This window comes from Balaenoptera musculus, chromosome 2, assembly GCF_009873245.2.
Source record: "Balaenoptera musculus isolate JJ_BM4_2016_0621 chromosome 2, mBalMus1.pri.v3, whole genome shotgun sequence".
NCBI classification, from domain to species: Eukaryota; Metazoa; Chordata; class Mammalia; order Artiodactyla; family Balaenopteridae; genus Balaenoptera; species Balaenoptera musculus.
Genome location: NC_045786.1, coordinates 148498540 through 148517317, shown reverse-complemented (window position 1 = coordinate 148517317; position 18778 = coordinate 148498540). Strand labels below are relative to the sequence as shown.

Genomic DNA, 18778 nt, shown 5'->3' with positions numbered 1-18778 from the left:
CAATACCTGGTACATGTTAAGTCGCTTATAAATGTTTTTTGAATGAATGAATGAAAGAGAGAGAAAGAAGGAGAGAAAGAATTAAAAGGCTTGGACTCAGGAGATTGGATTCTCATTTACCACTGGGTGATTTCAGAAGGTCACTTAATTACTCTGTTCTATTACCATGCATTTCAGAGCAACTCATACCTGTGAAATAGCTTTGTAAACAAATGAAGCAGTGTACCATGTCAGGAAAATTCTAAGACCTCCGTCAGTGATTGAAGGTGGAATATCTTGAGTAGAATTTTCCTTTGTTCACCTCTAGATTCTATCCTCTCTCTCACTTCGAACAAACTGCCTCTATTTGTTGTCTCTTTTCTTATCTCCCACTCATTCCTCATTCACCTACAGTGCAGCTTCTATCCCTCCGCTCAATTGAAACTACTCTTGACAAAATGACCTATAAATTGTGAAAATAAAACAGATATGTACATTTGAGTCCTTGCTTGATCTCCTGTAGTATTTGACATAGTTGGTCACTCCCTCCTTCTTGAAGCCTGGTCTTCCCTTGGCTGCCGCAAGAGCATGTTCTCTTGACTTTGCTCCTGTCTCTTCCGCTGTGCCTTCTCAGGCTCACTTCAGGCTGCTTTTTCTTTACCCGACCTTGTCTTATCTTAGGTTCCCGGTTCTTCCCACTCTTCCTCCTTCCTGCTCTTCCTCCTTCCTGAGGGAGCTCATTTTTTCCAGTAGTTTCAGATAACTTCTCCATGAGGACAGGCTTTATCCCCAGTGTGTGACAGAGTAGACATTCAACTATTGGATTGAGAGAAAGAATGAGTGATTTGGCCTCTGTTATAGAGTTTTAACTTGCTGTTATTTCCTAAAATCCTCTCACTTAAAGAACTAGTTTCTGGGGGGCTGCCAGAGGTGGATTGAAATTAGTGCCTTAAAAAACATTTGTGTAAGGACTTACAGTTGAGTTATTGAATGGGAAGAATTACTTATGTCTTTAAAACTGTTGAAAAGTCACGTAGGACTATTCTCAGTGCTTTATAGCAGCGTCTTTGATGTAACCAGATTCCTTATGACGGTTACGTATTTCAGGGAAACTGTGACCAAAATTTGTAAAACTTTTATAAGGATTTCCAAGAGGCTGTACTCCTGTAAAAAAACAATCAAATTAGACTGCATAAAGAGTTTTTTCATCATCACCCATAATTAAATAGACAGTTCACCTTAGACTTGAAGAAGAAAGACAAAATTGAGAATGGGACCTTTTAAGGCCCGATGGATATCAGTCTGGATACTTTAAAAATCTTTATCTGTTGGCAGGGGTTTTTTACTATCTACCATTAAAAGGTTTAATCCTCTTACCTTTTTTTTTCCCGTTTCTATATTTCCAACTGATTTTTTTCCTACTGTTTTTCTTAATAAGAAGTGATATTAAAGACTAGATTAAAGATTTGGCGTGAAAAGTTTAAAACTTCACAAGACCTATTTATTTCACAGAACATGCAAGGGGGTACTAAACTCCATGGTCAGCTGGGCCATGGAGACAAAGCCTCCTACCGACAGCCAAAGCACGTGGAAAAGTTGCAAGGCAAAGCTATCCATCAGGTGTCATGTGGCGATGATTTCACTGTCTGTGTAACAGGTAAGCCAGCAGCAGAAAGCACCCAGGTGCATTTAATGTGGGGTATTTTACTTAATTCTATGCAGTTTTAGTTGGGATTTTACAACAAAAGACAGTATCCAAAGAACCAAAGACAGTGAGCAAATATTATACACATTAATAACAACATGCCCAACTTGCTATAGCATTAGAGTAGTGATGAGCAAGGAGAAGGCAGATGGATAACAGAGAAGAGGTGGGATTAGGAGAAATATATCATATGTCCCAGTTGTGGGGGGAGCAGAAATAACCTCACTACCTAGTCAGGTGTAGATAACGCTGAATCAGGAATTGGGAGCTCAAATTTAGTTTGGGTCTTGCCAGTACTCGCTTTATGATTCCTTGGTGCTTCCCTTTTTCTCTGTAAAATAGAGATGGCCCCGGTAAAATTTTAAGCCTCTTTAATATATCATCCCACCATTCTTTTTTTAACTGTTACTGTAACAGTACACATGACCCCCTAAATACCAACAACTCTAGGTTTGATAGACAGTCTATCAGATTTCTCTGATATAATCATCCCATGTGAGCTCATTGGCTGAGGTCATCCTCATTCCAGCCCTGCCCAGCTTTCTGATTAGACAAAATAAGTCATTCCTTTGATGGGTTCTGCTTTCCTTCCTTTCACAGATGAAGGTCAGCTCTATGCGTTTGGATCTGACTATTATGGCTGCATGGGCATGGACAAGATTGCTGGCCCTGAACTGTTAGAACCGATGCAGCTGGACTTCTTCCTAAACAATCCAGTGGAGCAGGTCTCCTGTGGAGATAATCATGTGGTGGTTTTGACACGAAACAAAGAAGTCTACTCTTGGGGCTGTGGTGAATATGGTAGGTGTAGCCTTGACTCTGTCCATTTATTCCCAGGCGGATAACCTGACCTCATGCTTGTGTGCCTCTAAACACATCATGCAGCCTCTATTTAAGAAGTGTTAATTCAGTAAAAGAGAATCTTTTTTTTTTTTTTATTTATTTTTGGCTGCGTTGGGTCTTTGTTGCTGCGCGCGGGCTTTCTCTAGTTACGGCGAGTGGGGTCTACTCTTCGTTGCGGTGCGTGAGCTTCTGATTACAGTGGCTTCTCTTGTTGCAGAGCACAGGCTCTAGGTGTGTAGGCTTCAGTAGTTGTGGCACACGGGCTCAGTAGTTGTGGCGCACGGGCTTAGTTGCTCCATGGCATGTGGGATCTTCCCGGACCAGGGCTCAAACCCATGTCCCCTGCATTGGCAGGCAGATTCTTAACCACTGTGCCACCAGGGAAGTCCAGTAAAAGAGAATCTTATAGAATATTTTCATTGGGAAGGAAGCACTCATTTTATTTTATTTTATTTTTTAAGTTGAGAGGTATAGTAGATTTTATTTTATTTTATTTCTTTTTTATTTATTTATTTATTTGGTTGCACCAGGTCTTAGACGCAGCAAGCGGGCTCCTTAGTTGCCGCTTGCCGGCTCCTTAGCTGCAACACGTGGGCTCCTTATTTGCAGCTCGCGGGCTCCTTAGTTGTAGCTCACCAGCTCCGTAGTTGTGGCATGCGAACTCCAAGTTGCAGCATGCACGTGGGATCTAGTTCCCTGACCAGGGATCCAACCCGGGCCCCCTGCATTGGGAGCGCAGAGTCTTATCCACTGCACCACCAGGGAAGTCCCTGGAAGCCCTCATTTTAATGATTTTCTTTCTTATGTGTGTCTCAGGAAGGCTGGGTTTGGATTCAGAAGAGGATTATTATACACCACAAAAGGTAAAATCAGAGGCAACTTCTTCCTAGAGCCTATCTAGGTCACACAGACTCCAGTAATATGTCCTCTTTACCTGACTCCTCATATCAAGGTGTTTACCCCTGAAATATTTCCTATCTGGGAGACTGACAATCCAGGATTCCTTTAGCACTATGTGGTCTTGTCATCTGACTAAATCATCAAAAGTTGCGAAAGAAGATGCAGCCACTGTGGACACTCTGGAGTCACATCTTGCTTGGGGATGAGCACTAAAATCAGAATGTATAATGAAGAAGTCACATCAAGCTAAACACACCCTGGATGGGAAATATTGGAAAGCAGTAGAGTATCCCTTAACCCAGCACAGCCATTTCCCTTCCCCTTTCCACAGTTGGATACCAAATGAAGTAGTTGTTTGTATTTAGGGGTCATATTGTATGAAATGTAATATCTAATTCCTCTCAGTACTGCAAGAGCTGGCACTGTAAGAGCTGGCACGGGAGCTGAAACAAGCAGAGAGAGCACGGTCACATGCACCGTAGGACACAGGCTCACCCACTGTTCACTATTAACAATGTTTATTTACATTTTAAAAATTAACATATATCTGTGGGACCATTCTCAATCAATAGGATTCACAGCTATTCCTCTTCTCCTGAAAAGACTATAGGAGAAGGTTTGAGGTTTGAGTTTTCAGGTTTCACAGACATCCATCATGTCCCCCCACCATTCTTCAGCCCTGTCTAGTTAGCTGCAGAGGGATGTGAGCCTTCAGAAGTCTTGGCTGCTGCCTCAATCCTTGGTCACCTCACTTATTATATGACCAGACTGGCACCCCACAGGGCTACTGAGCTTCTTCTGTAACTATCATGGGATCTCTGCATCTCAGAGGGCTAAATCAGTAATAGATCGAAGCTTCTCTTTTCCCAGTGTTTTCTGAGAAGTCTTCCTAAGTAGGACCTATTGCTAAAACTTTTAGCTGACCTGGAATTGCCTTCTTTTACTTTATTATAAAACTTGAGCTCCTTGTTGAAAACAGTAGCCTCTAAGCTGCTGGGCAAATCTGAAGAAAATAGAGCAACCTTTATTTCCTTGTAGTCATTCTGCTAAATGCAGAACATCATTTTTTAAAGAATTTGAGGGTTTTTCCCTAATACAAGTTATGTTTGGGAGATTTTCTGATTTTTTTTTTTTTCTTGCAGGTGGATGTGCCCAAGGCCTTGATTATTGTCGCAGTTCAATGTGGCTGTGATGGGACATTTCTGCTGACCCAGTCAGGCAAAGTGCTGGCCTGTGGACTCAATGAGTTCAACAAACTGGGTCTGAATCAGTGCATGTCTGGAATCATCAATCATGAAGTGAGTACCCCGCTTGGTATCCTAAGTACATCATCAGAACTTCTCTAGGTTGGAATTTCTTTGGAAATGCTATTATTGGTTTGTGACCGTGGAATTTGACTTAAGAATAAAGTGACGATCTCACAGACATTATGTCCAGTAAAGTAGCCAGCCACAAAAGTGTACATACTATATGATGCCCATTATATGAAGTTTAAGAACAGGCAAAATTAACTTATGATGGCAAAAGTCAAAACAGTGGTTACTTCTGGGAAGAGGGGCATAGGTGTTAACAAAAAGGGTAGGAGGGATCCTAGGGTGATGGAAATGGTCTATATCTTGATCTGGATGGTAGTTTTACATTTATATACCTTTAGAAAAATGTATCAAGCTGTACAATATTGTATAGTACGTTATACCTCAATAAATAAATTGACTACAAACAATCAGTGATGGAATTCAGATTCTACCTTATCACTGAAGTAGGTACAAGAAAATTAACATTATGAAAAGAAACATTTTTCCATGTACCACCTCTCTAGGGAGTTTTTATGATTACTCTCAAATCACTGATCCTATACAGGCTTATTAAATGTAATTACCATTCACCTCCTTCAAGGATGTCATAAATTCGCCACTGATATTAAGTACTAGTCCCCTCTTTGTGTTAGTATGATGAGTTTTTGTCATTTTCTAAAGAGTCATATTGAGACAAGTTTGCTGTCTCAATGGAAAAGGTAAGAATTTTTAAGCAATCTCTAAAGTAGTGATTGTGAAATGGGAGAGTGCAAATTTGGAGCAGGTCTGGGGAGGGTGTCCATGTAGTTTGAAAAGGCATATTCAGAATTACCATTACTTGATTTGGGTTTTGTTATAACATTGTGTTTGTTGTGAAATTTTAAACTTACATGGGAAGATTTATTTTTATGCTAATCTAAAGGGAACGTGGGTTTTAACAAGTTGAGAATATTGTAGGTAAAATTAGATCACAGTAAACTGATGGGCTGGACAGAGTCTTCAGGATTTTAATTCCTTCCCCTGCTTTTGTTAGGTATGTAGAGTGTATAACCAAGACAAAAGTCAATGATTCTGTCCTTATATAGATGCCTTCTGGGATGGAGAGTTCATGTTTTGCATACCCTAATTTAGGAATCTTAAGACTTTTGTGGTCAGAAAGTCCTGCCTCATACTAAATTCTCCGATTACATATTGAGCTTATTTCTTCTTTAATCTATTGGAGATGAAAAGCTACCTGGCACCTTCTTAATAACATATTCGCTTGAAAGGCCTTTTGGTTACCACGACAACATTTTCAGCCTGTTTCCCCTCCATTTTTTACTTCATGAGTCTTTGCTTTGTGTTCTACCTTGTTTCAGGCATACCACGAAGTCCCCTACACAACCTCCTTTACCTTGGCCAAACAGTTGTCCTTTTATAAGATCCGTACAATTGCCCCAGGCAAGACTCACACTGCTGCTATTGATGGTGAGTTGATGTACGACTGTGTACACAGGCCTTAGTATTTCAGGTTCTTTTATTCTATCAAGTAGTAGCTCTTCTTAACTATATGTACATTCTCCTGATTTCCCCACATCATCCAGTATTATCTTATTAACAAATTGGGCATTCGAATAAATGTTTTGTTGGTAATCATTATAAGTATATAATCAATACATTCCTTAATGAGAATACCATACCTGTAATTTCTGGCAACTGCTATTTGTAATTAGCACCATCTATAAGTTTTCTAAGTTAAATAGTACCCATTTTCCACATTTAAAATAGAATATATAATATTGAGTCACTTCCTGGGTCTAATTGGTCATAGTTCTAGATGCCCTAGCTGCCCTAGGTCCAGGATTGTGTAGCTAGCTTTATATTTGTATACTCTAACAACCAGAAGCTAGTCTATGGGACTCTACATTGTCTGCATTTTCCCTCTGTTTCATGACCCATTTGTACCTGGTTATTTATTTTTGCTTCTGTCTCAGAGCGAGGCCGGCTGCTGACCTTTGGCTGCAACAAGTGTGGACAGCTGGGCGTTGGAAATTATAAGAAGCGTCTAGGAATCAACCTGTTGGGGGGCCCCCTAGGTGGAAAGCAGGTGATCAGAGTCTCCTGCGGTGATGAGTTTACCATTGCTGCCACTGATGGTGAGTCTGTACATGTTATTTCAGGCTTTCTGGATAGATGGCTAAATTTTAATTTTTGCTTGCAAAAGAGGTGGACTGGTTATTTGTGTAGCTGGATCATATGTTTACTTTTTTATCTGTGTTAAATTGGTGGCCAATTTTTATGCCTGTGGAGCTTCATTAACTTTTCATGTGTCCAACATAGTGATTGCTGTAAAAAGGTCAGATTTCTAGAAAATGGCAAGTTAGTACTCTTAAATCCCTACTTTTTTTACTTTAACTTTTTTTGTACAATGTTTTAAGAATTATTAAATACTTATACATATACCTTGCCCAGTACCGTGTTGGTTCCAATAAATGTTGGGTGGCTAGAGAGGAGAACAACATAATTTAACCTTGCTCCTTGGTTGGGGTCAGCTGCACTGCAGTGATGTCTTTAGGGACTGCTAAGGCTTGAAGGGCTATATACCATGTGTTTCTCAACTTTCTGAATTGGTCTAATGGAATTTTCTTCTCTCTTTCCTCTCAGCTATTTCTTCTCCTCAGCATCCTGCTCCTATCACCACTTCTTTTCTGCAGCTTCTGCTAGCCTTCACTCCCTTTCCTCTTTCTTGTGCTTTCTTTTTTTCTTTTTTCTCTCTTCCTGTATCACCTTCTAAACTCTCTTGATTTTTGTAGCCACTTCTTTCTTGTGACTAGTGAACAACAAAAAAACATATTTCATCTTCTTATCTTTTGACTCATTTTGGCTTTTTTTGTTATTGCTCATGCTCTGGGATGTCTTTGTTTTCTTTCAGTCTGTGCCTGTCACTTACACAAGAGAGGTCCAGCGATAGTGTCAGATAAGTGATCTGTTACCATATTTAATTAAGTGAACCAGCCTTCAGAGCAGCACATTAACCTTCCCTGCTTGTCCCAAAACAAGTGGTTTTAGGGAACAGACTGGTTAGTTCAGGCTAGATAAATGGAAATGGTACCTAGAAAGACAGAATCAGGATGTCACTGAGGATTAAAAATAGTATAGCAAGTTCAGTAGCACTTTCTGACAGGGCCTCAGAGAGGTAATGTTTCTTCAGTATCTGTGTACTTCTCAAGTTAAACTTCAGAATGACGAGTATAGAGTTAGACTCTGTGTCTGGGCATATTACCTGTTGATAAATGTTCCTCTACTCCTCTGAACTGTACTTGATCACCTCATTCACATGGCAGACATAAACTGAGTGCCTGCTATGCTCCAGGTCCTCCTTTAGGCTCTGGGACTGTAGAAGTGAGTCTCAGTAAAGATAGAACCATCATATGATCCAGCAATTCCACTCCTGGGCGTATATTCGAAGAAAAGGAAAACAGTAATTCGAAAAGATACATGCACCCCAGTATTCATAGCAGCACTATTTACAATAGCCAAGACATGGAAGCAACCTAAGTGTCCATCAACAGATGACTGGATAAAGAAGATGTGGTACATATATACAATGAATGGGATATTACCCAGCCATTACAAAGAATGAAATTCTGCCATTTGCAACAATGTGTATGGACCTAGAGGGTATTATGTTTAGTGAAATAAGTCAGAGGATGGCAAATACTCTATGTTATCACTTATATGTGGAATCTAAAAAATAAAACAAATGGATAAGTATGACAAAACAGAAACAGACGTACAGAGAGAGTGAGAACAAACTAGTAGTTACCAGTGGGGAAGAAGAAGTGGGGAGGGGCAAGATAGGGGTATGGGGTTAAAAGATACAAACTACTATGTATACCATAAATAAGCACCAAGAATATATTGAACAGCACAGGAAAATATAGCCATTCTTTTATAATAACTTGAAATGGAATATAATCTATAAAAATATTTAATCACTATGTTGTATACCTGAAACTAATATAATATTATAAATCAACTATACTTCAAATTAAAAAAAAAAAAGTGAGTTTCAGAAAGCCCCTGTCCTCAGGGAACTCACAGTCTAGTAGGGTAGGGGAGACATACGTATAAACAGATTAGTGCAGTCAGGTAGGTTCAGTGCCATGATTGTAGTATCCAAGTCTAAAGCCTGGAGTGTCCAGGGCTCAATCCTTCTCTCCCTTTCTTTTTTTTTTTTTAATATTTATTTATTCATTTATTTGTTTACACCAGGTCTTAGTTGCGGCAGGTGGGCTCCTTAGTTGCAGTTCCCGGGCTCCTTAGTTGCGGCATGTGAACTCTTAGTTGTGGCATGCATGTGGGATCTAGTTCCCTGACCAGGGATCACACCCAGGCCCCCTGCATTGGGAGCGCAGAGTCTTATCCACTGTGCCACCAGGGAAGTCCCTCTCCCTTTATTTTCTAAGTGAGCTTATTACCTTAAATCCTCCCTGAGCACTGATCGCTTTAATTACCGTACCTGACTTCTAGACTCGCTGGTTCAACAGTCCCTTGATTTGGATGTCTAAAGATAAAGTGGCTTTATAGCCCGGTCTTCCCAGGTTGGTCCTGATTCATGCCTACTGTCCGGGCTTAATCATTAATAGCACCCCCTTTTCATTAAAAAATGCCCTGATTTGGATAAGAGGTAATGGGCGTCTCAAACAAACTTACTGTATTCAAAATCAAATTTCCGATCTTCTGTTCAAACCTGTTCCTCCTGCAGCCTTCCTGTTGCAGAAAATGGCAGCTCTATCCTACACCCCACATCCCATCCATTAGCAAATTCTATAGATTATCTTCAGAATATATCCAACCACTTTTTACCATTTTCACTATTACAACTGATCTCCCTGCTTCCATCCTTGGGCCCCTGCAGTCAGTTCTCCTCATGGTAGCCTGGGGGATCCTTTTAAATACCTACTGTTCAGAATCTCTACTAGTTTCCTATCTCAAACAGTAAAAACCAAAGTCATTGGAATGGCCTGCATGACCCAGACTTCAGTCACCCCCTGACCTCTTCTGTGGCCACCGTCCCCTCCTTTACTTTGCTCCAGCTGCAGAGGACTTCTGTGTTGTGTTTGTGATACATACTTTGCACTTTGCTATTCCCTCTGCCTAGAAAGCTCTTCCCCTAAATATCCACCTGGTTCTCTCTCACTTCAATCAGGTCTCTGCTCAAGTATCAACAAGTACTTCTCTGACTACCCTGTCTAAAGTAATGATACCCTACTATTATTGTTTATTTCCACTTTTCTTTATTGCTTATCTTCCTTCTTAGCACTTAATGCTACCTGAAGTAATTTATTTATCAGTCTCTCCCCACTAGAATGTCAGTTCCACAAGGGCAGCAACTTTGTTTTGTTCTCTGCTCTCTTCCTAGCACTTCCAGCAGTGCCTGTCATGAAGTAGATGCCCAATAATTATTTGAATGAATGACCAAAAATGTTGAATGAGTGAATGAATGGATAGCAGTATGTAGGAGCGGTGGTCATTTTTACCTGGGTGGCATCAGGAGTTGTGTAGGCTTTATATAGGGGAATAAATAGCTTTCCCTTGTTTTATACATGGTGGAAAATCTTTTTAGCTCCAGGGCATAAAGATGGGGAACCCAGAAGAGTTGGGAAGCCAGTGTTCTGTTCAATTGTCTGCTGTTTAATTTTTTTTGTCTAGATAATCACATTTTTGCCTGGGGCAATGGTGGTAATGGTCGCCTGGCAATGACCCCCACAGAGAGACCACATGGCTCTGATATCTGCACTTCATGGCCTCGGCCTATCTTTGGATCTCTGCATCACGTCCCAGACTTATCTTGCCGAGGCTGGCACACCATTCTCATTGTTGGTAAGGGTCCATATGTGTTGGTTAGGATGGCTTTGACAGAGGATAGACCCACATCTAAGTTACTGGTGGTCACATTCTGGCAAACAGAAGTGTCCTGAAGAAAAGAAGCTACTCGTGTAAGTCTTCATAATTGTCATTGATACCATATCTAGTGGTAGGAGTAGAACATTGTCGTTTGCTGTCTTATGATAACTTCAGGCTCTGCCCCCCTCACTGTAGAATTTGTTACTTCTAGTAGTCCACTAATTAGTTTATCTGTGCTCATGCTTTTGTGAGAAACATACAGTACACCTTTAAAAAGAAACTGAATCATAACTGCTTCCTGCATAAAGATTCCTTTGTTATGAACAAATTATAAAGGTCTGTGTGAAGGTTTAGAAGTTCATTCTTTAGGTCAGTGGTTCACAATCTTGGCTGCGCGTTAGAATCCCTTGAGGAGTTTAGAAATCCCATTGTCCTGACCAATTAAATCAGAACCTCTGGGGTGGGACCTAGGCATTTCTACTTTCTAAAGCTTCCCAGGTGATTCCAAAGAATAGTTAAGGTGGAGAATTGCTACATAGTTGAATATAGTTAGAGTAGCTATTGGTGCTTGGCTTATAATATTTATACCTGGTATGAGAGATAGCAGTTATCTCCTAGATTAACTCCCTGTCCTAGGCTGTCACTTTTCCTGTCTCTGGCTGTAAACAATGCTTACCTACTGAATATTTTTCCTCAGAGAAAGTATTGAATTCTAAGACCATCCGTTCGAATAGCAGTGGTTTATCCATCGGAACTGGTAAGTAGTAGTATCTCAGGTACCAGTGGTTTTCTGAGATGTGAGTCTTTGGGTTGAATTCCGTGCAGCCTCCCAAAAAAGGAAATAGGAAATATCTTTGGGAAATGAGGAATACAGTGATCAAGAGGGAAGGTCATAGTTTGGTAGATTTCACAGTAAGTTATGACTTTTACATTGCGGTCAGAGGGAGAGTACATCTTTGCCACGACACATGTGGGAGTAATTATGTGGCTTGCCCAACATTGTATTGTGACTTACGTACTGTTTCTTTTCTTACAATGCTAGGGGCTATGGGTTCTGTCTACCCTTTACTTCCATAGTGTTCCCAGGGGTATTCCAATCTATAGAAGTAGTCCTTCAGAATAAGCCCTTAGAATTAAAAGTTGGCTAAACTTTCAATGTAGTTGGGAAAATCAGCCCAAACCTCTCTAATACTTTTCCTTTGGCTGCTTTCTTCATGGTTCTCTTATTTGGGGCCACGCTAGGAAATTGAATCTGTGTTCCTTTTGGTTTTCCATTTGCTAGAGTACCTGTAGTCTTTGATGTCTCAGAACTGGATTCTGATATTTTGTGCAATCAAAACAGATGAAGACCCAGAATGAAAGCAGACTAATCCTCCAAAAAGGCAGTTGAAAATCTGATCTAGACTTGTTGAGCTCTAGTTTACACAAACACACATCATACCTTTTATTAGTTTCCTTTAGTAATCCATTGCTCAGCATCTGTTTGTGCATATTAATATCTGTCACAAGTGATAAAATACCTTTTTGCTAAGCACAGCTGTTATATTACAGCTCCGTTTTACTGGAACAGTATTTAAAGGAAAAACATAAGATTAAAAGCACATGTCCATTGTCTGGAAAATATAAACTCTGTAAGGGCAACGATTTTTGTCTTTTTTATTCAATAATTTTATCCACATTGCCTAGAAGAATGCCTGGCACATGGTAAATGCTCAATAAATATTTGTTGGTTGAATATGTTATAACCATCCAGTGGAATATTATATGTGTTAAAATGAACAACATGTACAAATATTTCCATAATGTGAAATGTAAAAAGAAAGTTGCAGCAGACTACATGCCTTTTTATAAAGTTCAAAAACAAGCAAAATAAATAATATATTGCTTAAGGATACCTAAGTATGTGATAAAGGTTTTTTTTTTTTGCAAGAAGAAATGAAAAATACAAAATTAATCAGAGTAGTTATATGTAGGTAGGAGGCCAGAGAAGGAAGGAATTCACAAGGCAGATGGAGCAATACAGGTAATATTCTTGTTCAGCCCTGTCCCATAGCTCTTTCTGCAATAATGGAAATGTTCTATGTCTGTGCTGTCCAGTATAATAGCCACCAGCCACATGTGGCTGTTGAGTAGTTGAAAAGTGGCTCTTGCGACTGAGGAACTGAATTTTTGATTCTGTTTAAATTTAAATAACCATATTTGGCTAATGGCTACCGTATTGGAAACTAGTTGTACTTTCATGTAGTAGATGCATGTATGGTTATTTTGTTAGGCATCAAACCTTACACATACGTTAAAAATAGTCTTAATGTGTATGTCAAATGTAACATAATTTTTAAAAGCCATTTAAAACAAAAAAGCAAGCTTGAAAGGTTATTTTGGCATCTACAGTTCTGCTGCTTCGGTAGGATCACAGTGTGGCATAGTCAGTCCTCAAGCCAGGTTAGCTGGTGATCATAAATAAGCTTTTACATTTAACTTTAGAATATACCACGCAATTTTTTTTTTTTTTTTAGCTTCGGCAAATTACTTTCTTAGTTATATTTTTCTTTGGTCCATATTAAAACTCAGTTTCATTTCCTGACTGTACATCAACTCATCTTCATTAAATGTAACTTGGAATATGCTGCATGATATTTAAAGAACCAGCCATCATATTTTTTAAATTCTTACGAATAGTCATTAAATAATTTAATGAATTTAACGGTTGAGGACTTCTCCATTCAGGTGTTTCCCCGGAAAGGGAGTTAATGGTGAGTTTATCTGGCAACTTTAAGAGGTGTTTGGCTCAAATGTGAAAAAGCTTTGTGTATAAGATGAACCTCTATGAAGGATGTTGGAGTCTGGGTATATCTGTTAAGGCATGGATGCTGTGGTTGGGGTGAGTATTCAGTAATGCTGTAGAACATTGATAATCTGCTGTGGACATAAGTTTAAGCAAGTTTGGAAAGTAGAAGTGAATATTGCTATAAAGATACTGATACACAGTACCTTGTATAAAACTAAAAATTTAGTCCCAAGTATCTGACTTACACTGTTGCTGTTCTGCTTCACGCAACTCTAGGAACCTCTCCAGGGGTCGGTGGGGCTATCAGATGGTAAATCTTGCTGCATAGCAAAGCTTTCTATTTCTGTGCTGTGTATCTGTCAGTGGTTCAGAGCTCTAGCCCAGGAGGTGGCAGCGGTGGCGGTAGGGGAGAAGAGGAGGACAGTCAGCAGGAATCTGAAACTCCTGATCCAAGTGGAGGCTTCCGAGGAACAATGGAAGCAGACCGAGGAATGGAAGGTTTAGTCAGTCCCACGGAGGCCGTGAGGATCGGTAGTGGGGCCAGCAGCTCCTGTCCTGGCTGGCTTCGAAAGGTAATTCCTTTGGTAGAGGTACCTCTGTAGGGACTAGAAAGGATCTGTTTCCCGTGTCCTATCCAAGCGTTTTGCAGCAGGCATCTAGGTTTCTGATTTCTACCTGAACCGAAATCACCAAATCTCTAATCCTTTTTCTTCCTGACAAGAAAAGATATAAGATGTGCTCATACCTGTATTACTTAAATGAATGGAAATTAATGCAACCTTCCTTGAAGGCAGTTTTTATAATGCATGCATGCAAAGATTAAGCTTCTAGATTTTGTACTGTGGTTCGTAGAAGTAGAATATTGGGGCAATTGGAATGCCTTATGGTATAGAAATGCTTTAACAGTGGTTATCTATGAGTGATGGAATTACTGGTGATTTTTATCATCTCCCTTTGCCCATCTGTATTTTCACATTTTCTACAGTCAACATTTATAGTTAGAGAAATTTTAAATTTTTTACCCCCCCCCCGCACCAAAGAGAGAACCTGTAGATTTAAACCTCCCTCTATAATAAGATTAAACTTGATAGCTACATAGGAATATGAATGGAGGAAGCAGCACACGTTTCTATCTAAAGCTTTAGCCTCAGCCTTTAGCAACCTGGCAGTTGGCCTCACTGCCATCACCTTAGAGCTTCCCAACTTACTGAACAGCCTGTGTAGACTGAGTGTGTTAGAGAAACATGTCAGACACTCCAAAATGTTCTTGGATTTGAGTTTGAATTCGCTTCACTATTCACTCCTCAGAGGAAGGAAGGAATGGCAGGATGTTGACAGGTAGGGCGAGCTATGTTGTAACCACAACTGTCCTGCTCCACTAGAGGGTGCTGATGTCACGACAGAGTGAAAGCTATAGCAAGAAGAGAATTTGGGCGAAAGTAAATGGCTCAAACAGAACTGATGAGATTCTTTCTCTTATACATAGGAGCTGGAAAATGCAGAATTCATCCCTATGCCTGACAGCCCATCCCCCCTAAGTGCAGCTTTTTCAGAATCTGAGAAAGATACTCTGCCCTACGAAGAGCTACAAGGACTCAAGGTGGGCTCTGAAGCTCCTTTGGAACACAAGCCCCCAGCAGGAGCCTGGGTAACTGAGCTTTTGCCTTTAAATCACAACTAGGTAAACAGTGACTGTAAGCTCTGCCCAGTTCTCCTGGCCTCACTGTCTTCCCCTCTAGTTTCATTGGTTTCCCAGCTGCCCAGCATCAACTCATACTGTCTGTTCAGTAGTGCTTAAAGCCTCTACGCAAGGCTAAACTGATTTCTGTGGAAAAGTATCTACCCTTTCGCATTTCTGACAGGCCCACATCTTTCTATACCAGATGATTGTCTTTCTTTTCTCTCTGCCTCAGAAGTACCAAAACTGAAATTCCAAAATTCAAATCCAATTTTTCATGACACTGCTGGGGTAGGTTGGAGGTTCTAAATGTAAGTAAGAAATAATACTTGTAGTCTGCTGGGGGAGCAATGCATGTATACCTACCTAACTTTGGTAGAAATCAAATTGTGGTAAATATCTCAATAAAACTGTAAACCAGGGATCATCAAACTTTTTCTAAAGGGCTACATAGTAATTATTTTAGGCTATGCGGACCATACAGTCTCTTGCAACCATTCAATACTGATATCGTAGCACAAAAGCAGCCAAAAATAATGCATAATGAATGGGCATGCTTATGTTCCAATAAAACTTTATTTACGAAAAACAAGCAGTAGGCTGGATTTGGCCCATGGGCTATCATTTGTTGACCCTTCCTATAAACAAAGTACAGTAGAAGAAGGGAGAAAAATCCAGGCTAGGATAATTGAAAAGCTTCCCAGAAGAGGAAATAAAGCCTTTGAAACTTCAAGGTAAACATTTTAATTCCTCTGTCAGTTAGCCGTCTTGAATTGTTTTGGCGATCCTATTTACTGAACACCTCTTAAATCTCTTCTAAAGTGTGATCCACTACATTTCATGAATATTGACCCTTTGAATCATGGTGTCCTCACTGTGATCAGAAAGACTTGTTCCATCTGGGAAGATCCCGCATGCCGTGGAGCACATAGAGTAGAGTGCGCCACAACTACTGAGCCTGCGCTCTAGAGCCCGTGAGCCACAACTACTGAGCCTGTGTGCCACAACTACTGAAGCCCGCACGTCTAGAGCCCATGCTCCGCAACAAGAGAAGCCACCGCAATGAGAAGCCCGCGCACCACAACGAAGAGTAGCCCCCGCTTGCCACAACTAGAGAAAGCTCGCGTGCAAAAAAAAAAAAAAAAAAAAGACTTGTTCCAAACCAAATTGTGCATTCTCTCACTTCAGCATTTTAAATCGGAAGATATCAATGACTTTAAAATTTTTCACAAAGTTCTCCAAAATAGATGATTATTCTTTTACCTTACCATAATGCAGACTGAGGCACTGAGAGTTCTCTTGCTCTGTTGTGTTAGAGCCAGGTTCTATTGTAATCCCAGCAGTTTTCTGTTTCTCTTCCATTTACTTCGTGTGTATGTGTTTTACATTGTTACTTTAAAAGTAAAATCTGGTAGCACTTAGAGGACATTTGGATTGGGGAGCTGTAGCATCCGGGCAGAACCTCCTATGACCCTTTTCTCCTGTCTCTCTAGCCACCTCGGCTGAACCCTGCAGGAACATGCGCTGGGAAGGGAACACCCTTGACTCCTACCTGTGCATGCAGCACTCTGCAGGTGGAGGTTGAGCGACTGCAGGGTCTGGTGTTGAAGTGTCTGGCTGAACAACAGAAGTTACAGCAAGAAAACCTTCAGATTTTTACCCAGCTACAGAAGCTGAACAAGAAATTAGAAGGAGGGCAGCAGGTGAGAGCATTAAAAAAATAATTGAATTTCTAATTCTGTTTTGAAGAATCACAGAAACAAAACACCAATGCCTGAAATAGGCTTACTTCTTTGCAAGTACTTACCTTTTGATGATGTAACGTTTGTAATTAATCCCAGATGCTTGGTCCTTCTTCAGGCACCTGGATTGAATCATTTCATCACCTAACTTCCATTGTATTTTTGTTACCTTTGTTTTTTCTTCTCCTTAGTATGAAAAACTTTAAACATTACAGTTCAGTGGACACCCATACATCCACCATCTAGGTTCAACCGTTGTTAACATGTTGCTGTAATTATTTCAAATGTGTTTGTGTCTGTGTATGTGTGTATGTTTAAAATATGTGTAGGTATTTATCTGTGTATTTGAAATATGAGTGTGTGTATGTGCGTGTATTTTTTTTCCTTTTTCTTTTTTTGCTAAACCATTTTCAAGTAAATTATGAAAGTCATGACATAGCCTCCCTAAATACTTTATTACACATATCTAAAAATAAAGATGTCATTCTTCTGGAGAACCACAGTACTATTATCACAGTTAACAAAAATAACACTAGTATTCTCAATTCTCATCTAGTACCCTGTTGATACTCAAATTTTCCCAGTTTTCCCATAAAAATGTCCTTTATAACTGTTTTTATTAGACCAGAAACCAGTCAAGAACCCCCTTTTACACTATTATGTTTCTCATTTCTTTTAATCTAGAACAATTCCCTCCATCACCACTCCTACCCCCCCATTTTTTTTAACATTTTAAAATTATTTTATTCAGTGATCCATACTTCCCTCACTGATTTGAAAGATCACATTTAATATATTGTAAATATCCAAATACACACGGGTTCATTTTTAGGCTCTCTGTTGCTTTGAGCTATTTAATTAGTCCTATTTAAAATACTAGAGTTTTGAATGTCTTGATTCCCAGTAAGGAAAGTCCTGTGCTCCTTTTTGTTCTTTTCCGGGGTTACATTGGCTATTTTTGCACATTGCTTCTTCTGTATGAATCTTAGAATTCCTCAAAAGTGAAGTTTCTCAAAACTCCCTTTGGTATTTATATTGGAATTTATTAGATTTGCTTTGAATTGTATCTTTATTTGAGTAGAGTTGACATGTCTGTAATGCTGAGTCTTCCCAGCTTTGAATAGTTATTTATTCAAGTCTTCCTTTATGTTCTTACATAAAGTTTTATCATTTCTTAGAAGTCTTATGCATTTCTTTTTGGATTATTGTTGTTGTCATCTACCCCCGTTTTTTAAAAAAATTTCCATGGCATTGGTTTGTTGAAGAAACAGGGTCAGTTTAACAGAATGTCCTACATTCTGGATTTGCCTTATTTTCCTGAGACATTGCTTATCTTATTCTTCTGTCACTCTGTCATTTCTGTGAACTGGAAGTTAGACTTAAGCCTTGATTAGGTTCAAGTTAAACATTTTTGGTAAAAATACTTCACCGGTGATGCTGCTTGCATCGTTTTTAAAGGGCCATAGTATTGCTCTATATAGAGTGAACTAGGTTAGGGAAATACTGTCAACCTTGGCTTTGCCATTTACCAGGTTTATGTGTTTGGACAAATTACTTCGTTTCTCTGAGCCCTGGTTCTCACGTGAAAGAAGAAAATAGTTGTTGTATGGTTGTTTTGAGGATTAAATGAAATAATGTCTATGAAAGTACTTTGGAAAGTAATATACACACTTGAAGTAAGCATGGAGTGATTGGCAGCTGTAGGAGGGAGGAGGATTGTTTTGCCTAGGGCTGTTTGAGTTCTAAAATTGAAGAGTTCTGCATCCCAGAAAATCCTGCAGTCCTGGGCAAACCACGACACTTGGTCACCCTACCTGCAACAAATGTACAAGTGTGGACTTTATCTAAGGTCCTATTATTAAGGTAGTAGTATGAGCTCCTCACAAAACCATGGCTACACATTCTTAGAGGTCGGCATTGAAAATCTAGTCCTGAAATGCTGTAACTAGATGGCAATGT

General features: G+C 39.7%; 1 protein-coding gene across 2 annotated transcripts in view; it reads left to right on the top strand.

Moving 5' to 3' along the window:
* Positions 1 to 18778, top strand: part of NEK9 (NIMA related kinase 9) — a 36816-nt gene that overhangs the window by 14617 nt on the left and 3421 nt on the right. Inside the window, exons 11-21 of one of the 2 annotated variants that reach the window (XM_036842269.1) lie at positions 1492 to 1636; positions 2285 to 2485; positions 3344 to 3390; positions 4570 to 4725; positions 6081 to 6189; positions 6696 to 6857; positions 10417 to 10587; positions 11309 to 11368; positions 13763 to 13971; positions 14886 to 14999; positions 16571 to 16780. In XM_036842269.1, coding sequence (XP_036698164.1) covers positions 1492 to 1636; positions 2285 to 2485; positions 3344 to 3390; positions 4570 to 4725; positions 6081 to 6189; positions 6696 to 6857; positions 10417 to 10587; positions 11309 to 11368; positions 13763 to 13971; positions 14886 to 14999; positions 16571 to 16780 — 1584 coding nt within the window. Of the gene's footprint in view, positions 1 to 1491; positions 1637 to 2284; positions 2486 to 3343; positions 3391 to 4569; positions 4726 to 6080; positions 6190 to 6695; positions 6858 to 10416; positions 10588 to 11308; positions 11369 to 13762; positions 13972 to 14885; positions 15048 to 16570; positions 16781 to 18778 lie in introns of both variants that reach the window. The other variant, XM_036842267.1, reaches the window with a different exon arrangement.